The sequence below is a fragment of the Crotalus tigris genome, unplaced genomic scaffold (assembly GCF_016545835.1).
Source record: "Crotalus tigris isolate CLP2741 ecotype Arizona unplaced genomic scaffold, ASM1654583v1 scf7180000017764.6130737, whole genome shotgun sequence".
In the NCBI taxonomy this organism is placed as follows: domain Eukaryota; kingdom Metazoa; phylum Chordata; class Lepidosauria; order Squamata; family Viperidae; genus Crotalus; species Crotalus tigris.
Window position 1 is genome coordinate 5,127,347 of NW_024096618.1, and position 20,056 is coordinate 5,147,402.

The 20,056-nt window shown below is 42.6% G+C and overlaps 1 protein-coding gene across 6 annotated transcripts in view; it reads right to left on the bottom strand.

Moving 5' to 3' along the window:
- Window positions 1–20,056, bottom strand: part of EFCAB6 (EF-hand calcium binding domain 6) — a 138,257-nt gene that overhangs the window by 111,526 nt on the left and 6,675 nt on the right. For 3 of the 6 annotated variants that reach the window (XM_039341351.1, XM_039341350.1, XM_039341346.1), the window contains exons 1-5: window positions 15,614–15,846; window positions 8,999–9,166; window positions 7,437–7,657; window positions 5,133–5,215; window positions 2,496–2,562 (exon numbers count right to left, since the gene is read on the bottom strand). In XM_039341351.1, the coding sequence (XP_039197285.1) occupies window positions 2,496–2,562; window positions 5,133–5,215; window positions 7,437–7,657; window positions 8,999–9,166; window positions 15,614–15,650 (576 nt within the window). In that variant the 5' untranslated portion in view covers window positions 15,651–15,846. Of the gene's footprint in view, window positions 1–2,495; window positions 2,563–5,132; window positions 5,216–7,436; window positions 7,658–8,998; window positions 9,167–9,886; window positions 10,671–15,247; window positions 15,581–15,613; window positions 15,847–20,056 lie in introns of those variants that run through there. The other 3 variants (XM_039341348.1, XM_039341349.1, XM_039341347.1) reach the window with 3 other exon arrangements.

Sequence of the window (20,056 nt, forward strand, 5' to 3'; positions counted from 1 at the left end):
TTCCCAAATATTGTTTTCATGGCAAAAAATACAGAAGAACTGAATGGCCATTTTCTCACTCTAATCTACAATCCTTCCTGTTCCAGTTCTAATCAGAACCCCAGATTATAGATTCACAGAATTCTGGAGTTCAAAGGTCATCTAATCCAATCCTTTGCTGACTTTAGGTTTCACTAGAGCACCTCTGACAAGTAGCCACCCAGCCTCTAAAGAAAATGAGAAACCAGCAAAGAAAATATTGTCACTTCATGTGGCAGCCTTGCCCCTGAGCAACAGATCACATGTGATGTCTACCCTGAACTTTCTTCCTTGGAGTTTTAATCCTCTTGTTCTGGTCTTGCCCTCTGGAGCAATAGGGAATTTAGTTCTGCCCCTCTTCTGTGTGACGACTTTTCAGATATTTGAACATTGTTCTTATGCCACCCCTTTACTTTTCTCTTTCATAAGCTATACATCCCCAAATCCTGTAACTGTATCTAATAAGGCTCAGTTTCCAAATCCTTTACCACCTTGGTTGCCCTCTTTCAATTACTTCCTTCACTTCACTCTATAATATTGCAAAATTGAGGAATCCCTAAATTCAAATTAAAACTGAAAGTTCCAATTTAGACATTGCTGGATTGGGGAAGTCTCTAGGGCAGAGTTTTGGTCAGCTAGTGGGAGCCATCAGCTTGACTTTTTTTGTCCCCCTTCCTGTGGACCCTCCAACTGTATCTGTACAGAGCTAGGAGAATTCTGCCCTCTTTTTCACTGTGAGAAATCCAAGCAGGGTGAACTAATAGCCACAAGCTATTTCCATATTCTTTCCAAGAATTTGACATAGACATGTCCATGCAGTACCAGGCCTACTGGTTAATGATCATAATAATGTTATTTGATTTGCAGTCACCAGGCATGGGTTATTTTTATTCATTTATTAAGTGAATGGTCACTTCAACCCTTGGAAAATAAATAAATGATGGAAGTACCCAAGCCCTACCCCTGCCTACTTTTTTCATTTATTTCACCTTATATCTTTGCTCTTTTTCCATAAATATGTGGATAACTAAAGCTAGGGGTTTAACTATACTGTATATCAGTGGTTCTCAACCTTTCTAATGCCGTGACCCCATAATACAGTTCCCCATGTTGTGGTGACCCCCAACCAGTTATACATCACTGGGTGCCAGGGGCGTGGCCAAAGAAAAGGGGGAAAAAATGGCAGACAGCCTTGTTTGGTGACCCCCGTGAAATGGTCGTTCGACCCCAAATGGGGTCCCGACCCACAGGTTGAGAACCACTGCTGTATATGATCTTTACCTCTGAGTGTCGCCCAGAAACACAAGCTCCAAAAATTAAAACAGTTGAATCAGGTCTTTGAGGGATATTTTCACTTCATGAATGTTGCAACTCAGTGGCGACTCTCCTGCTTCGTTCATTTTTAGAGCCAAACTGAAACACAACACAGCAGCAACAGCCACTGAAGCTCTGAGTGATGATGAAGAGGCTTCGTTGCTGTGATGAAAGCATGTCTTGGCTGCAATCTGTCTTGACAGCTCTGTAATATGCAAATAGCTCACAGTCTTGCCAGAGACAGATGCCCTTCACCAGAGACTACGTCTGGCACCTGGTAGAAAGCCACCTGGATGTATACCATACACTGGGTGGTGCCAGGGTGCAAAGGCCAGGCTGCAACAACAGCTTCAGGTTAGACTGTGCTTCTAAGAGCTCTGAGAAACCACTCCTGATCAGGAGGGCTAGGCCAACATGAGGAATCCAGACTGAATGAAGTGCAATTCAGACATTTTACTATTGGCAATGAGTACCCTATTCCAGGTATCCAGATCTCATTTTCTAAAGCAGTGTTTTCTCAACTATAGCAACTTGAAGATATGTAGACTTCACCTCCCAGAATTCTCCAGCTAGCCTTGCTGGCTGGGGAATTCTGGGAGTTGAAGTCCAAACATCTTCAAACTGCCACAGTTGAGAAACACTGTTCTAATCTAGAAGATGGTTGTTCTTGAAAAGGATAGAGTGCTGAGGCAAAATAAGATTTCTAACACAAAAATATTGCAAAGTGTGGTCAAAAAAGTCAAGATGGCAAGGCAACTGAAGCTCTGCCTGCTTTTCATGGGCATGTAACTTGGCTTTTTTGGCTCCATCCTGCAGACACTCCACTCTTGCACAATTCTCTCCCACAGCTGCTGAGAATCTCTACAGCTGATGGAAATTCATGAGGGACTGGTCTCTCCCTTAGCACTTAAGACACCAAGGATCATCAAATGCAGGAGAAGAAGGGCTATGAATCCTTCACTGTCTCCCAAAAATGCATGGGGATTGCCCTCTGCTCTCTCCTGAGACTGGGAGAACGGTAACAAGAGTGCAAGCCCTTGGATTTGAGAGCAAAACGTTTTGCAAAGGGTCCCTTCTGTGAGGCCCTTCTGAGTTACAACTAACTCGTGAGATTTGCAACACTGGGAGTCCTGTTCAATGTGGAAGCCGTTTGTGGGATGTACCTTCTCTCGTAATAGACACTCCATCTGGCTTAAGGTCCTGGTTCGGCTTTCTCGGAGATTATTCCACCTGAAAAACCAACCAGAAATTAAGGTTGCTCAGTTTTTTTAATCAGACCTGCCTTCCTAACAAAAGTTTTAGTTGGGGATGAAAATAGAACTGTCAGCTCCTGGTGGCCTGGTCAGTGGGGAGCAGTGAGCCACAGCTGCTTCTGAGGAGGAATCTAGATCAGGAACCAGGAGACTTACAGGGAATTGTTTAAATCTTCCTTTTTAGTTTTAGTTTGAACAGCCAAGAAGAGAGAGGGATTCTGCCACAAAGCAGAGAATATAAACCTCTGCACCACATAATTTCCTTCATTTAAATCAGGGGTAGTCAACCTTGGCTCTTTTATGACTCGTGGACATCAATTCCCAGAATTCCTGAGCCAGCTTAGCTGGCTCAGGAATTCTGGGAATTGAAGTCCACGAGTCATAAAAGAGCCAAGGTTGACTACCCCTGATTTAAATCATCCCCCTCTTTGGCAGCACAACAGAAAATAGAACTATTTGTCCGAAATGGTGTAGGTTTTCCTGCCTGAGCAGGGGGTTGGACTAGATGACCTCCAAGGTCCCTTCCAACTTTATTATTATTATTATTAGATGCTGAATAAACCTAAATATCTCTCCTCCCAGCTCCCCCTGTCTGTCTAGCAGCTTTTAATGTTGGTTTGCAGATGAGCAAAGGGCAATGCAAATATGCTCTAAGGCAGTGTTTCTCAGCCTTGGCAAGTTGAAGATGTGTGGACTTCAACTCCCAGAATTCCCCAGCCAGCATGAAATCCACACAGTTCAAGTCACCACGTTGGAGAAACACTGCTCTAAGGATTTATTTCTACATAGTGTCACCAATTATGCAGCATTTATGAGGACTGTGCAACACTTCAGAGGCTGCTTCAGACAGCACAAAGATTCATACCTTTGTGCCACATCTCAAAGCCTTTGCGCCTTGGGGAAGAAGTGCTGGTTTAAGTGCTGCCAACGTCCTTCAGCCAGTTTGGGGAAACAAAACAACTGAAGCACAACATTAACAGCCTTGAATTTTATTTTAGTTTTAGAAGGTCATTGTTCAGGTCAGCATCCTTTCTTAGCTCACTTCCTCAAACACCCCGACATAGGAAAGGGAGAAAGAGCTTATTACAGAAAGCAAATTTATTTGTGGCTTTAATCATATGATCAGGAGACTATCTTGGTTTCTGGACCCTACCTTGGTGAATCTAAACCAGTGGTTCTCAACCTTTCTAATGCCGCGACCCCATAATACAGTTCCCCATGTTGTGGTGACCCCCAACCACTTATACATCATCGGGTGCCAGGGGCGTGGCCAAAGAAAAGGGGGAAAAAATGGCGGACAGCCTTGTTTGGCGACCCCCGTGAAATGGTCATTCGACCCCAAATGGAGTCCCGACCCACAGGTTGAGAACCACTGATCTAAACCATTGGAGGTCTTTAAAGAGGAAAATCATAGAATAACAATAATAGAATAACAGAATAACCTAGCTGGAAGGGACCTTGGAGGTCTTCTAGTCCAATCCCCTGCTCAGGCAGGAAGTTCTATACCGTTTCAGACAAATGGTTGTCCAATCTCTTCTTAAAAATTTCCAGTGTTGGAGCACTCACTCAGGCAAGTTATTCCACTGATTAATTGTTCAAAGTGTCAGGAAATTTCTCCTTAATTCTAGTTTGCTTCTCTCCTTGATTAGTTTCCATCCATTGCTTCTCCTGCTTTCAGGTGCTTTGGAGAACAGGTTAAGTTCCTCTTCTTTGTGGCAACCCCTTAGATATTGGAACACTATCATGCCCCCCCAGTCCTTATTTTCATTAGACTAGACATATCCAATTCCAACTGTTTTTATACGTTTTAGCCTCCAGTCCCCTAATCATCCATGTTGCTCTTCTCTGCACTCTTTCTAGAGCAGTGTTTCTCAACCTTGACAATTTTAAGACATGTGGACTTCAACATTTCTGGCTGTGGAATTCTGGGAGTTGAAGTCCACATGCCTTAAAATTGTCAAGGTTGAGAAACACAGTTCTAGAGTCTTAGTTTCTTTTAGAAAAACCTATGTGGTTTTTACACTGGCTTTAAATCCACAGAAAATATGTCTGTTGATTGTAGCTAACTAAAACAGCCCAGATGAAAACTATAATCTGAGAGAGCCAGTGCAGTATAATGGTTAAGAGATGGACAAGGCCTGGGAGACTCAGATTCAAATCCATTCTCAGCCATGGAAGGTTATTGGGTGATATTCAGTCATGCAATGAAAAGTGCTAGATATGTTGCATTTAGATGAGATTTAAGTCTACCAAATAAATATTGATGGGGGATAAAGACCATCCAGTTCTGCTGGGAAATATGAGGCAGTATCTGGCTGGACATGCTGGTCCTTCAGTCTGGCCAGAAAAGCAGGTCTGTTGTGTACATGGAGTTTCTGCTGAAAACAGCAGCCCATGGCAAGTGTTGCCTTCCACTCCGTTTGCCCAATTTTGCTGTACGTAAATGCTGTTTACACTGGTGGCCTTATACTTTGCTATTCATATTTTGCTATTTTGATTCCTCTGTTACTTAAAACCACAAGAAATAAACTGAACCAACATCCTTACTTTGCACTGAGACTACTGGTGGGCCTCAAGAACATTGACAAGAACTCAAGATATGGAACTGTAACTTTGGTAATTCCTGGAACCTGTTTCAATTTAAAAAAAAAGTTGATTACTTTAAGATAATGTTTCAGCATAGTGGAGAATGATCATTTCCATCCCTTCTCATTCTTCCTTTCGGTAATACATAATTAAAAGCATAATCACCTTTCTTTGGTTATATGTTTCCAAAGAAATAAGTTCATCAAAGAGTTAATCTCTTGCATCAAAATATTTCCAATCTCAAATGCTCTCAATATTATCTATTGTAGGTTATATCTAATTATTTCCAATCCTTTGCAGGTTTCTGGTGGATTTACCTTATTATATTGACGTAGTGCTTCTATTTAATAAGAGTATTGATTCCGCTAGAATTCTTAACAATCATTCCCACATAGTGTCATGGCACCCTCAAAGTCCGGTTTGGAAGAGGAGGGGGAGGAGGTGGAACTGGAACCATCCAATAGCGATGGCACGTCTCCCTTGGCATGAGTGGAGAGGCGAGGGGGCTGAAGACGATGCTATCCCAGGCTCCTCAGACATTGGGGGAGGCGGTTGACTGGATGGAGAGCTGCCTGCCTTCACAGACCCAGGGGAGGATCAGCCGCTGATAGGCCATGGTGCTGACAGGCAGCAGATCTCCTCTAAGGAGGAACAGATGCCTCTCCCACTCGATCCAAGGGTACCGAGAGTAGAGTGGAGACAAGTTCAGAGAAGGGCTGCAAAGTGGGCACACCCCTCCTCACAAGAAACACCCGAAGTGGACTGATTTAAGGAGAAGCCGTGGGGAGTTAGTCTTTGCCAGGAACAATTGTTTGTCTTGGATTACACTCCCTCGGGCCTTTTTTTTTATTATTGAAAAGTTTTATACAGTATACAATATCCCAAAACCCACCTACCCCTAACCCTCCCCCCACTTCCCAGAGCTGAGTACAGGGTTACAAATTAATAATCAAATTCTAATTAACATTACCCAACTATATAAGTAACCAAATCCATAAAATACTTTAACTCCCATTTAAGATAAATATAAGCAAATTAAAACAAAAAGAATAATATAAACAAGTCAATATTAATTAAACCATAGTAATACCAAATCTAAAATGAGTTATTATACTATCAATACAAATCTAAAATTTACTCATAAGCTAGATGAAACTTTTTAATCCCATATTTATTCTGAATATAATGTATCCATCTTCTCCAAACCGAAATATATCTTTCTTGTGTATGATCCTTCAAATAAGCAGAAAGTTTTGCCATTTCTGCTAAATTTGACACCTTAAACGTCCATTCTTCTATAGTAGGCAAGGACTCTTTCTTCCAATATTGCCCTATCAATAACCTTGCTGCTGTTATTAAGTTCAACATCAAATTAGTTTCTTTAACATCAAAATCTACAATAATGCCCAACAAAAATAATTGAGGGGTAAACTTTATCTTTCTTTTAAAAATCTTTTGAATGTGCCACCAAATTTTAATCCAAAAAGTTTTTATATTTCTACAAGTCCAGCAAATATGAAAATAGGTTGCATCCAAGCTACCACATCTCCAACATTTGGGCTGTAAATTAGAATACATACAAGACAGCTTTCTGGGATCCAAATGCCACCTGTAAAACATTTTATAAAAAATTTCTCTTAAATTTTGAGCCTGTGTAAATTTTACATTTCTAACTCCGGCCTTTTGCCTTGCTTCGAAGACTGCTTTTCACCTTTGCTTTAAGGACTGCCATTGGTCTTGTCCTTGCCTTGTGGGTTGCTTTTGCCTTTGGCTTTGCTTTATCTTCAGAGCTGCCTTTGCCTTGTACCCTCTCTTTGCCCCAATGACTGCCATTTTCTTATGCCTGGACTTCGCCTTGGGGACTTCCCTGGTAATATATGGGCTGCGGTTTGGGGGGTCTGAGGGTGGCTGCCTTCAGGGTAGCATTGGGTGGAGCTTTACTGGCTGCTGGAGGGCCATTTGTTGAAAACTCCTTGAGGGCAATAATGGACTCCCTAAAAGCCTGCCTTCTCTTGACCACCTGAATCATAATACATGCTATTACATCGGGAGATCACCAGAATATCTCAGGCTTGAAGATATTATACATCATCTTATGCATAGCCATTATTTTGTTACTATACAATTTCTTGCAGATTTGATTTATTAATTAAGTCATCATGATTAACTGTGATTTCTTTAATGGGATGTAGTCAACAAATGCTTTACTGAATTGACTTCAATAATACAAATGCATTTATGTGCAGCCGTCATGAGAATACATACCTTTGCTAGCACCACATTAAACTGCTCATCTGTCAGAGGTAAAATAAATGTTTCAATCACTCTTCTAAATTCGCCCTTAGTGATCTTCAGTGTCTGATCAATATCAATAATCTGAAATGCTTTTTTGATTTCATCTTCTTTTGCAATTATTTTCTGAAGCAAAATCTGCTCAATAACATCGGACGACAGTGTGGAATCAGGTACAGAGTTGACAGAAACAGCTGCAAAAGACAGCACGGGTTATAAAGCCTTCTTAAAAATAGATACAAATTAAATATAAAGTTTAAGATACAGAGTGGAATGCAAACCATTCTGAATTCAAAATCGATGTTTCAAGCTCAAAACAGGTCTTTGCAATCTTGCTGAAAACTTTTCAACACAGTTCCAAGCATTTTTGAGCTTGTAAAGCTTTGTGTGGAGTTTAGACAGGTCTTTGAAGCTTGAGGTGGCCCATTCTTTTCTCAGAACACTTTCAAAATATGGGGGGGGGAACAGCTGATTCACACTCGGAAAGGACAGTTTCAGGCATAAAAAGTTTGTTATGAAATATATTGCACACCTGTAAAGTCCAAGGATATGTTGGAAGCTGTTTTATTATCTATTATCAGAATATTGTTTTAAATAATAGTCATCCACCTAATCAGGAGGAACTTAACACTTAAGCTCCCTTCTAGCGATAGTCACTAGCTTATAGCATTCATAAGGTATACCCCAGTGGTGGCGAACCTATGGCACATGTGCCAGAGGCGGCACTCAGAGCCCTCTCTGTGGGCATGCGTGCCATGCCCCGGAGATGGCAACCGTCCCTCTTCAGCCAGCCGCCCACCAACTCGCCGAGGTCCCAGGTGGCTGGATGCATCCCAGCACCCATGGGCTCGCTGGCCTCTGTGTGCAGGGGCCAATGGTGTCAGGCAGCAGCCACCCCGGCCCCTGCCTCACCTTGCCCTGTGACAATGGCACCCCTGCCCTGCCTCATCTTGCCTCGCCTCTCCCTGCAGGATGAGCCTCCTGCCCACTGCCCCACCTTCCAGAGACCCCCTGGATCTCCCCCAAACCTGCCCGGCCCCCACAGGTGTCTCTCCCCACGAGCAACATTGAGGCGATCATGCCCACCTTGGCCACACCCACCCAATCTGCCGTGACCACCACAGCCACGCTCATCCAGTGGGCCACGCCCACCTGGCACCCGGCGATAAATAAGTGGGTTTTTACCCTTTCTAAATGCAAAAGCTCCGTTTCTCCAATGTAGCTAGGAAACTTTTCAACTGATGCAACACTCCTTGTGACCATTGGCAATGCCGCCACTGTGAGTCCACAAAGTGTTGAAGAAATGTTATGATTTAAATCTTGAGTAAAGTTTTGAGGATCTGGGGCCATGGTCCGTGACCACAAAAGGTTATTTAAAGGGGGTCCGTGGTGAAGAAAAGCTTGAGAACCCCACGTCCCTAAGGCCGGACCCATTGCTGGTTGCAAATGCTTTCCCCAGCAGGGGAAGTTGGATCTGAAATATTTTGCCTGTTTGTGCCTGAAATTTGGAACAGAACCATCAGGGAGGTCCTTACTTGAGTCAGATTGGGTAGAGCTTTCACTGCTGCTCTTGCTGCTGGTGCTGCTCCGTGTGGAAGATCGCCCTGATGAGTTGGACTGGACTCTGGCATTGAAGACAATCCCGTGGGACTGAGGGCATAAAGTCTTGTAATCACATGCATTCACCACTCTGGACATTGTTCCTGCAAGAAATAAGGGGGAACAAAGAAAGAAGTAGAACGAAGAGGCCTCTGCTTGCTGCTCAAGAGCTGAGGGGGGAAAGCTGGAAAAACCCACTAGAGCAGTGGTTCTCAACCTTTCTAACGCCGTGACCCCATAATACAGTTCCCCATGTTGTGGTGACCCCCAGGGGCGTGGCCAAGTGGGTGTGGCCACCAATAAGAGGGAGTAGGACAGCTAGGGAAAAGGGAAAAAAATGGCGGACAGCGTGGTTTGGCGACCCCCGTGAAATGGTCGTTTGACCCCAAATGGGGTCCCGACCCACAGGTTGAGAACCACTGCACTAGAGAAAATTAAGCAAGCTACCCAAGAAGGCCAGTACAGGTAGTCTTCAAGTTTACAACCATAATTGAGCCCACGGTTTCAGTCATAAGTTGTGAGGCGGGTCACCACATGACTGGCCAGACTTTATGATCTTTTTTCAGTGGTTGTTAAATGAACGCCGCAGTAAATCTCAGTCACATGACTATGGGGCACTGCAAATGACCATAAATGAGGACCGATTGTTTAATGACCAAAGTGCACCGCATGACCTGGGAGTAGAAAGGCCCATACTTCGGAACTTTTCAACTGATCATAAGTCCCATTTTTCATGATCTGTCATACAAAATGGCCGATAAGCAATCAGTCATACGTTGAGGACTACTTCAGCGCTAGTAAAAAGGAACAGGGTGGTTTCAAACCTCCTTTTAGAGACACACAGTCTTTCAGGGACAGAGTGTTCCAAAGCAGAAAAGTTGTTGTGGTTTGTCTCAAATGGAACTGACGGAGACCCAGGGTTGCTGCTTTATGTGCTGGTGTACAAGTCTGCAAATGTACAGGGGTGCAGGTGGATCAGTTCAAGTGGCACCTTTGGCGACCCACATAAAAGTTTTCCCCACACCAAAGGAGCCTCTGTGAGAGAAAGACAGTCAACCACAGTCTGTTCTCTAATTTCTGTGTTTTTTTCATGGAAAACCACCCAGGCCACCCTGGATGTATCTTAGAGAAAATATACAGAAAAGTGCCATAAATTTATTCCTCCAGCTGAAATAGCAGATGCAGAGAGATTCTGAGTGCCTCAAAACTAGTTAAAACAGACAACATCGCTAGCTGGGGAATTCAGGGATTTGAAGTCCACCCATCTCAGTTAAAGAGTGTAAGCAATCATAGTCACAATGTGTCTATGATACACTGTCCAAGCCCTGCTGCTTTTTTTAAAACTTGTATTATAACTGCCTTGACCTTTTTGACCCCTCCCCAGAAATGCTTCTGGACCCACTTTTCCTCTGCCATTTCATCCTAGATTCTGTCAAGCTTGCTTCCATTAAAAACAAGGAAATAGAGAAACCAATTATGAAATCATGTCTTTTTTTTCTCAAATATGCCTGATGTTTTTTTCTTCCTATTATTAAATGAATACTTGTACTGCTACTTCATTTTCTTTTAAGTTTATTTTCTTTGCTTTTTAAAAGATCTTTAGTCTTGTCCATTCACATTTCCTGACAGTGAGAACAATTAATCAGTGGAATGGCTTGCCTCCAGAAATTGTGGATGCTCTATTACTGAAGATTTTTAAGAAGTTATTTATTTATTTATTTATTTATTTATTTATTTATTTATTTATCCAGAATGATAAAGGGTCTTTTGCTTCAGCAGGGGGTTAGATTAGAAGACCTCCAAAGTCCCTTTCAACTCTGTTATTCTGTTATTCTGTATCAATGCCATTCCCTTTAATGCAGTGGTTCTCAACCTTTTTAATGCCGCGATCCCCAACCGGTCGTAAGTCGAGGACTACTCAACCGGTCGTAAGTCGAGGACTACTCAACTGGTGCAGCACCGTTTGCAGAATGGGACTTTTGGCGGGCTCAGCAGGGCAGAGACAGCCTGGACAATTCCTATTGGCTTTTGAAAGCCAATAGAATTAGACTCTATTCAAGAGAGTCTATTCTATTGGCTTTCAAAAGCCAATAGAATAAAAGGGAATAGCACAGCTAAGGAAAAGGGGAACAAAATGGCGGACTGCATTGTTTGGTGACCCCCGTGAAATGGTCGTTCGACCCCAAATGGGGTCCCGACCCACAGGTTGAGAACCACTGCTTTAGTGTGTCTGTCATGAGTCCAGCATAGGATTCTTGAAAATCACCTTCGGTGTGTCACTCTTACAGTATCATACTGGGGGAAAAAAATCATTGATGGTCTGCAAAGATGACTTTTTAAACTGCATATTTATGAACCTCCAAAACATATTACTGACATTTTAGAACAGCGGTCTTCAAACTTGGCCCTTTTATGACTTGTAGACTTGAACTCCCAGAATTCCTCAGCCAGGCACACTGGCTGAGGAATTCTGGGATTTGAAGTCCACAAGTCATAAAAGGGCCAAGTTTGAAGTCCCCTGTTTTAGAATGAATTGGCCTATCACAGACATTTTTTTCCAGTGCATCCCTCCCTGACAGCAAAGTAGCCCCGGCTCTGCAACAAACAGTTATTTTTCATTATATAAAAGATGTGATCGTCAAACTCACTGCTATTCATTCATTATCCTATATTAATTTATTAAAAGTTTATCCATCTTTCCATTAAATTGCTCAGAGGAACATATATGGATTCTCTATAAGAACCCTTGAGATGGAAGCAGTCTCTGAGGTCCGGACGTGCAATTCCATGCACAACCCTCATGGACAACTGTCCAGGCTCAGCTTGGGTGGATCCCAGGAAGGGGAGACTCCCACTTCTCAGACAAATGGATTCCTCCATCAAACTCCTATTCATAGGACCTTTTTTTCATGATATGCCCGCAATGTTCATATTAGTAAAGTTGGAAGGGACCTTGGAGGTCATCTAGTCCAACCCCCTGCTTGGGCAGGAAACCCTACACCATTTCGGACAAATGGCTGTCCAGTCTCTTCTTAAAAACTTCCAGTGTTGGAGCATTTACTGCTTCTGGAGGCAAGCTGTTCCACTGATTAATTGTTCTCACTGTCAGGAAGTTTCTCCTTAGTTCCAGGTTGCTTCTCTCCTTGATTAGTTTCCACCCGTTGCTTCTTGTCCTGCCTTCAGGTGCTTTCTGATCTGAGGCCACTGCCAACCTCCTGGCAGAAGAAAACTTTTTTTAAATAAATTTATTCAAATACAAATAATACAAACATAATATATATGTCTAAATAAAAAAAACAGTATTAAAAATACAAATATGACAGTGCACCCACTCCCCTGGAGACCATTTTTATTACCTATATTTCTTATATAACAACTAATAATATACAATGTATTTCAACTGTGCCCTTATCTGCTCCAAAACAGCATATATTCTTGAATAGGATTATTCCCTTTACCCTCTACCAACACTATTTTTATAAAATCCTCCCGTATTTCATTATAATTATTTACTTTAATCATCCCTTTTTTTAAATTTAATTTCTGTTGTTAATTTATCATTTATTGCCATATTCCATATTTCATTATACCACTCATTTCTTTGAATAACCCAATTCCGTCTCCAGTACTTCACCATCACTAATCTAGTACCTTTATCAAATTTACAATCAATTCCTTTTTTGCTTCATTTATATCTTGTTTTTCCACCAGTAACAGTAATGCAATCCTTGGTGACATATCTAAATTTACATTCAAAAGTTTAAGTTCTTCCTGGTAAAAGAAAACAAGATGTTCACAAAAACCCGCTGACAGGGACAAAGATAGTGGCTTACAAAGAGACAGTTCAAAGAAGTCAAGATAGTATACAGGGGCCAAACTTCAACCGTGGGATCATAGATGCCAACATGAGTTGTTTGACCCCCTCCAGATGCACCTGGAAAGATGATTATGTTATAACTGGTTGCTTTCATTTTAGTTTCTAAGCCTGGAGAATGAAGTTTTGGATTCTCTGGCTGCAACCATTTGAGGGCAGGGGTGGTGAAAATCAGTGTTCCAAATCATACAGGAACGTGCAGGAGCTAGAAGTGTCTTGCAAATGTTCTCCACTTCTTCCCACAATACCCCTCACTTTTCCTTTTTTTTTTTTTTTTGAGTAGTCAGAAAGGTCCTCATGCTTTCCAGGAATTTGTTAAATCAAGACTGGGAAGGAATCAGAGAAGCCCACCATTCTAAGGTGACCAACCATCCGCCTTTAGGGAGAACAGTCCTCCTTTTGTAGGTTTTGTCCTCCCTCGAAAAATGTCCTCCTACATGTCCTCCTTTTCGATATTTGAAGACTAATCTGCAGAGCTTTTTTTTTCTCATAGAACGCTCAGAACGGCATTCCGGCACCTTTTTTTTAATGGGTTTTTTTCAACTTTTGCATGAGCTGTGCTACTCCCGCTATTGGCTTTCGAAAGCCAATAGGAATTGCTGCTGAGTGTGCCAAAACACCCGGCTGGCAAACTTTGCACGTGCAAGTTGTCTGTATTATTGTTGCAATGAATAAAATGTTTCTTTTATTACGATATTTTTTTCTTCAATTTATTTGTGTCCTCCTTTTCATTGTAAAAAAGTTGGACACCTTACACCATTCAGCCCCAGAGGCAGACCATGGTGGAGTTTTGATTGGCAGGTGGGCCTGCCAATCAAAGAATGGCAACACAGTGGGAGATCCCAGGCTAGGAAAATCCCACTTGTCAGGGAAACAGCCTTAAGAATAATTTTAGTTTTAAGGAAGGTGAGTCCTAATGGAATAATATTTGGGGGAAAATGAGATTGTTTTAAAATGGTTTTTTAGTTATTTAATTAAACTCTTCATTTCTTTATGTTCTCACTAGCCAAAGTGACAATGGTTCTACTGGTTCCACTGATTCACATTACCTTAGAGCTACCTTGGCTCTTTTATGACTCATGGACTTCAAGTCCCAGAATTCCTGAGCCAGCCATGCTGAGGGGAAAGGGAGAGATTTCCAAGCTGAGTCATGCTGGCTCAGGAATTCTGGGAGTTGAAGTCCACGAGTCATAAAGTGGCCTAGGCCTAGGCCAGAGGTAGGCAACCTTGGCTCTTTTATGACTCGTGGACTTCAACTCCCAGAATTCCTGAGCCAGCCATGCTGAGGGGAAAGGGAGAGGTTTCCAAGCTGAGCCATGCTGGCTCAGGAATTCTGGGAGTTGAAGTCCACCAGTCATAAAAGAGCCAAGGTTGCCTACGCCTGCCTTAGAGGAAGGAAGAAAATGAAGGAAGGGAGGAAGAGAGGGAGGGAGGGAGGGAGGGAGGGAGGAAGGAAGGAAGGAAGGAAGGAAGGAAGGAAGGAAGGAAGGAAGGAAGGAAGGAAGGAAAGGTTTTTAAGACAGAAGAATTTCGTGTTGGCAGCAAGACAAATAAGCATTAAAAACAGAATAATTTAAGATTAAAAATCTTTAAAAATGTAAAACAACATTATAAAATTACAAAAGATGGAGAATTCCAGAATGGGGAGATTATCAGTTGTTAATACAGGTGTGGGAGGGACTTCTTATGGGGCCAACTAACCTCGTGGTTGTGTGGGCCTGTGTCCCCCATGCAAGCCAAGTTTAATATATAATAATAAATATATATTTATAAATAAAAATATTTATAAAGTAAATAATGTTTCATATTTTCATATATTAAGAACCTTGTTTCAGCCTTTTACAAATCTAAATCTCTCTCACACAAACACATACAAAATGCAGTATTTAATTTGCAATAATATTGATATATGTTTATTTTTATTTAATAACCATATTATAAACTGACTAGATGCTATTCTTAATTCAAAAATGGGACATAAATATACGATATTAAAGTGGAACAATTGAAACAGAAAATGTTTTATGTATTTAGTTCATTAAACTAAACAGAACTCAGTCCAGGACAGAGACAGACAATTAGTATATCTTGCTCAGACCATGACTAAAATTACAATTGTTCCAATGAGTGGAAATTCTGCATATCTGCGATGATGTAAATGTGCTCACTCAAAATATTGGCACAGGATGTTAAAGGGTTGGTATTTTTAACTATTCTGTAGTTTGTTGCTTGTGTAACTTTGCTTGTTCTCCCTGTTTGATTGGTTTCCCTGGGGCGAGTTTGTGGTTCGGCACATTTGCTTGTTACTTACCTACTTATTACACTGATACCTCACTTTTTTGCTTCCTTAAAGCCAATGCAGGTTGCGTAAATTCAGAGAGCAGATTAACTTTGTTCACTGGGCAACTGCAAACACAGACCATGACAATCACATCTTGAGACAATTGGATACTATGCAGAATTAGAGCTGCCTTGGAAAGGTGAGATCAAATTCCAATGCATTTGCTGGACGACCAAATGCTACTTTCTCAAGCTAATCTATCTGGCTGGCTTATAGGAAGCCAGCATCGAGAGGGCGGCTTCTGGGCTGGATGTGGCTAATTCTTCCAACAAGCTTCTGTTTTCTGCAAGAAAACAGAAACTCTCTAGCTGTTTTCCCGACGCAGAAGAAACCAACCGTGTTTCTCTTCTTCGCCTCCCTCCTGCGACGTCATTGTCGGCCGAAAAGTACGCAGCCGGTGCCCGGCCTTGGAGCAGGGTGAGGAGATTCCCCTACCGCCAGCGGGAGAAAAGATGCTCGGAATGCCCGCGTCCCGCTTGCAAAGTTGCACTTCGCGGCTTCGCTGCCTGAAAGCGGCGTTGCCAAGACGCTGTAGCCACAGCAACGCGGAGCAGCTTCCGATTCGCCGAGATCTCGCGCAGTTACTTAGCAACCGTAACTCACGACAATTGCAGTCACGTGACTGGGGGGGGAGTCTTTCCGCCGGTTCTTTCCCCCTACCTCATCCACCTATGCCCGTCGATCGCGGCGGACGAGCTCCGAAAGTCAGTCAATGGACACCTCTCTACGTGCAGGGGCTTCCCGTTTTTGTTTTTTATCCTGTGGTCGAGTCTTCAGGATTCTTCCCCGTTCAAGGGGCTTTGCTCCTAAGCAAAGTCTGAAAAGTCCCCTCGCGCAGGACAAGAAGCAACAGGTGGAAACTAACCAAAGAGAGAAGCAACCTAGAACAGGGGTTCTCAACCTTGGCAACTTTAAGACTTGTGGACTTCAACTCCCAGAATTCCTCAGCCAGCTTTGCTGGCTGAGGAATTCTGGGAATTGAAGTCCACAAGTCTTAAAGTTGCCAAGGTTGAGAACCCCGACCTAGAACTAAGAAGAAATTTCCTGACAGTAAGAACAATTAACCAGTGGAACAACCTGCCTCCAGTAGTTGTGACTGCTCCAACACTGGAAGTTTTTAAGAAGAGATTGGACAACCATTTGTCTCAAATGATATAGGATTTCCAGCCTGAGCAGGAGGTTGGACTAGATCAGTGGTTCTTAACCTTTTTGAACGAATGGCCCCCTTGAGCCAATGAGGAAGATGTCATCGCCCCCCCCTCCCCCAACATAACCTCTCAATCACAACATAGGAAATAATTCTTCCATTTATGCAAACACTTGTTTTGTTTTCTTTAAAATTGTCATCAGGACATATCGATGCAAATAATTTATTTCCAGTCTTTTTCCCATATCTCAATTGTGTGAAAAGTTTTGATGCCACCCGTCACTTTATTCCCAAACTTCGTGATACATGTATTTCATTATTATCTTATTTATTCAAGATACTTAAATGTAATGACCACTGAAAACAAAATTCAATTACAAGAAAGTGAAATGCCCGAAAAGAAAAACAGTAACATTTAATGATTGAATTACAAGTGAAATTTAAGAAGCAAAAAGAAATATAAAAAGAGCAGAGGCTGCTGCACAATGCGCATGAAGATAAGCAATGTGTATTCACCTATGTACGGCGTTTTGTACTGAAGCTAGCTGGAGGAACATTTGAAAACACAATTCAATCCACTAATAGCGAGCGATCTGATGTTTTTGTACAACAGATATACAGCGATTCACTGTATGAAAAAGTATCAAAAGTGTCCCCAAAACTTCTCGCTCCATCGCCCCCATTTTGTTCCTTCGTCCCCCTGAAAAATGAAATTGCCCCCTGGGGGGCGATATTGCCCAGGTTAAGAACCATTGGACTAGATGACCTCCAATGTCCCTTCCAACTCTGCTATTCTATTCTATTCTATTCTATTCTATTCTATTCTATTCTATTCTATTCTATTCTATTTTCTATTCTATTCTCTGTTCTATTTTCCATTCTACTCTACTCTACTGTACTCTACTCTACTCTATTCTATTCTCCCTCAGCTTGGGGAAGGAAAACAGACTACATATCTTTGGGCTGCATGGCAGTGATCCAAATGCAGATGCCATTTTGTCCCATTTACTGGTGTGTGGAGGGGGCTGGAGGGGGGAGAAAATGGCAACCTCCAGGTCAGCTGCTTTGTTTTGCTGCCTTAATGAGGTCTGCACTAGAAAACTTCCAAGGTCCCCCTCACTAGTGTAGTCTAGTCTAGTCCAGTGAGAGCAGAACTGCTGTGTGCAAAGTCAGAAGGGCACCCCTGAGCAGTGCACGTCGGAAACGAATCAGGTGGCTTTCACGGGAACTTGTGATTGAGTGCAGCTTGCACTCAGGTTACAAAAGTAGTCCCTGTGTTGGTTAGATCCGGGATTTTTCAAGTTGAAAGTTTGAAAAACATTAGCATTCTCCTTGCACAACAGCTCAAGAAGGAAACCTGTGAAGTTTGCACTCTAAACCAGGGTTGCTGAACCATCTCTTTTCCTTGCTGTCTGGGGAATTCTAGGAGTTGAAGTCCACACATACAAATTGTCAGGGTTGAAGGACACTGCCTCAACTGTTCAATCAAAATCACTCTCCAACTGCTGTTTCAACAAACCAACATATTTATGGCCTTTTTCCTATATATTTCCCTAAGATACTGCCAGGGTGGTGTGTGTGGTTGTCCATGAAAAATGGGATTTAGAGGGTACAGCCCCCCCCTCTCCCTCCTCCCTCCCTCTCTCTCATCAGAAGGGGTGGTAAATCCACACCTTAATTAGTTAGCATTTTTAGCTTGATAGATACATGCTGGCAAATCCTGGCAGGCATGTCATAGCTGAACTTCTCCTTCTGTTGGCACATGATGATGACCAGACAGCTGGCAGAGATGCCTCACTAAGGTGATGGTTCCCATGTGCCTCTGTCATAACAAGGCTGGGGGGGAGGCAATGTTGCCTTTTCAAGAGGGCCTGACTCTATCCTGGTTTAGTAGGCTGCAGGCATATGCTTCCCAACTTGTACATAAGTTCAGCCTGACATTTTTGAGGGAGGCAGCTGTAGGGATGCAATTTATCCCTTCACTAGGAACCTGCCTATGTAACTAGGCAATAACCAGAGTGGGTGGGTTTTCACATCGCATTCAGCCAACTCGGTTATCAGACAGTGCGAAGTGGCTGTCTCAGGAAGCAGATGGTAAAGCTGGCATGGCCTTCTACAGGCGTTCTTGAAACCTTCAAAACTCTTTGTGATTCCTGGCAACCTAAGACTTTGTTGCAAAGTCAGCAAAGGAGGAGAAAGATGGGTCTGATGCCTTCAGGGATGATGGCAGAGGCTTTCCAAGGATTAACGTCTAAAGAAGAGGAAACAAACATTCTTGGCTTTTGGGCAGAACACTGGGGTAAAAGGGAAGTTATATTTTGTCTCTTTTCAGAAACATCTTATGCCTGGATAGGGCCCAGCAAGGGTTTGTTGTACTTAGGGAGGTGAAAATCCCATCCAGTTCGGTCAAATCTGGTTTCATCTTTTTGAATTTGCACATTGAGTGCAAATGTGATTTTTTTTAACTACATCTACTGTATATTAGGGTCCGTACTGTGCTGATTTCTTAGCAATCATTACATACATTACCTTGTAATACACATCTGCAGAATATGAATAGCTTACAAACCACATGATTGACTTCCCTTACAAAATCAATTCACTGATTGACTTCCACTGATCGACTTCCCTTACAAAATCAATTCACGCCTCTGTTCAAATATTGCAATTCCAGGCTACTTAATGCTGGCACTCATGCCAGTGGCTAATTCCTTCTCAACCTTTACCCATGCTTGAGGCCTCCCGTTTATTCAGGACTTGGAGAGCAGCTTAGTGCTTCCTCGTGAGCAACTGTAACCTGACCCAACTTTTTCCAAATACTCAGCTGACAAGTGCTACTAGGCAAGGTCTCCCAGTGCAGTGGGAGACCACATCTGATTCTACCAGATTTCCCTCCTCCAAATGTCAACTATACTGGACTATTTCCAGTATTTGGCATGAGAGTTCATTATTTAATGGTCAAAGGAAAACAACTGATATCAAAGCTATCCACTTTTTAGTGACTGAAATTAAAAGACGTTTGCTCCTGGGGAGGAAAGCTATGGCAAATCTAGACATCATACTAAAAAGCAGAGATATCACCCTGCCAACAAAAGTGCGTATAGTCCAGGCCATGGTTTTCCCAGTTGCAATGTATGGCTGAGAAAGTTGGACCATAAGAAAGGCTGAGCGCCAAAGAATTGAGGCCTTTGAACTATGGTGCTGGAGAAGACTCTTGCGAGTTCCTTGGACTGCAAGGCATTCAAACCGGTCAGTCCTAGAAGAGATCAACCCCGACTGCTCTTTAGAAGGCCAGATCCTGAAGTTGAAACTCAAATACTTTGGCCACCTAATGAGAAGGAAGGACTCACTGGAGAAGGGCCTAATGCTGGGAAAGATTGAGGGCAATAGAAGAAGGGGACGACAGAGAATGAGATGACTAGATGGAGTCACTGAAGCAGTAGGTGTTAACTTAAATGGACTCCAGAAGATGGTAGAGGACAGGAAGACCTGGAGGAACGTTGTCCATGGTGTCGCGATGGGTCGGACACGATTTTGCAATTAACAACAACAACAACAAGGAATCAAGCCGTACACTCCATTGAGAATGAGATGCCCAAAATAAGAGCTATGATTTCAGAATGAACGTGTGG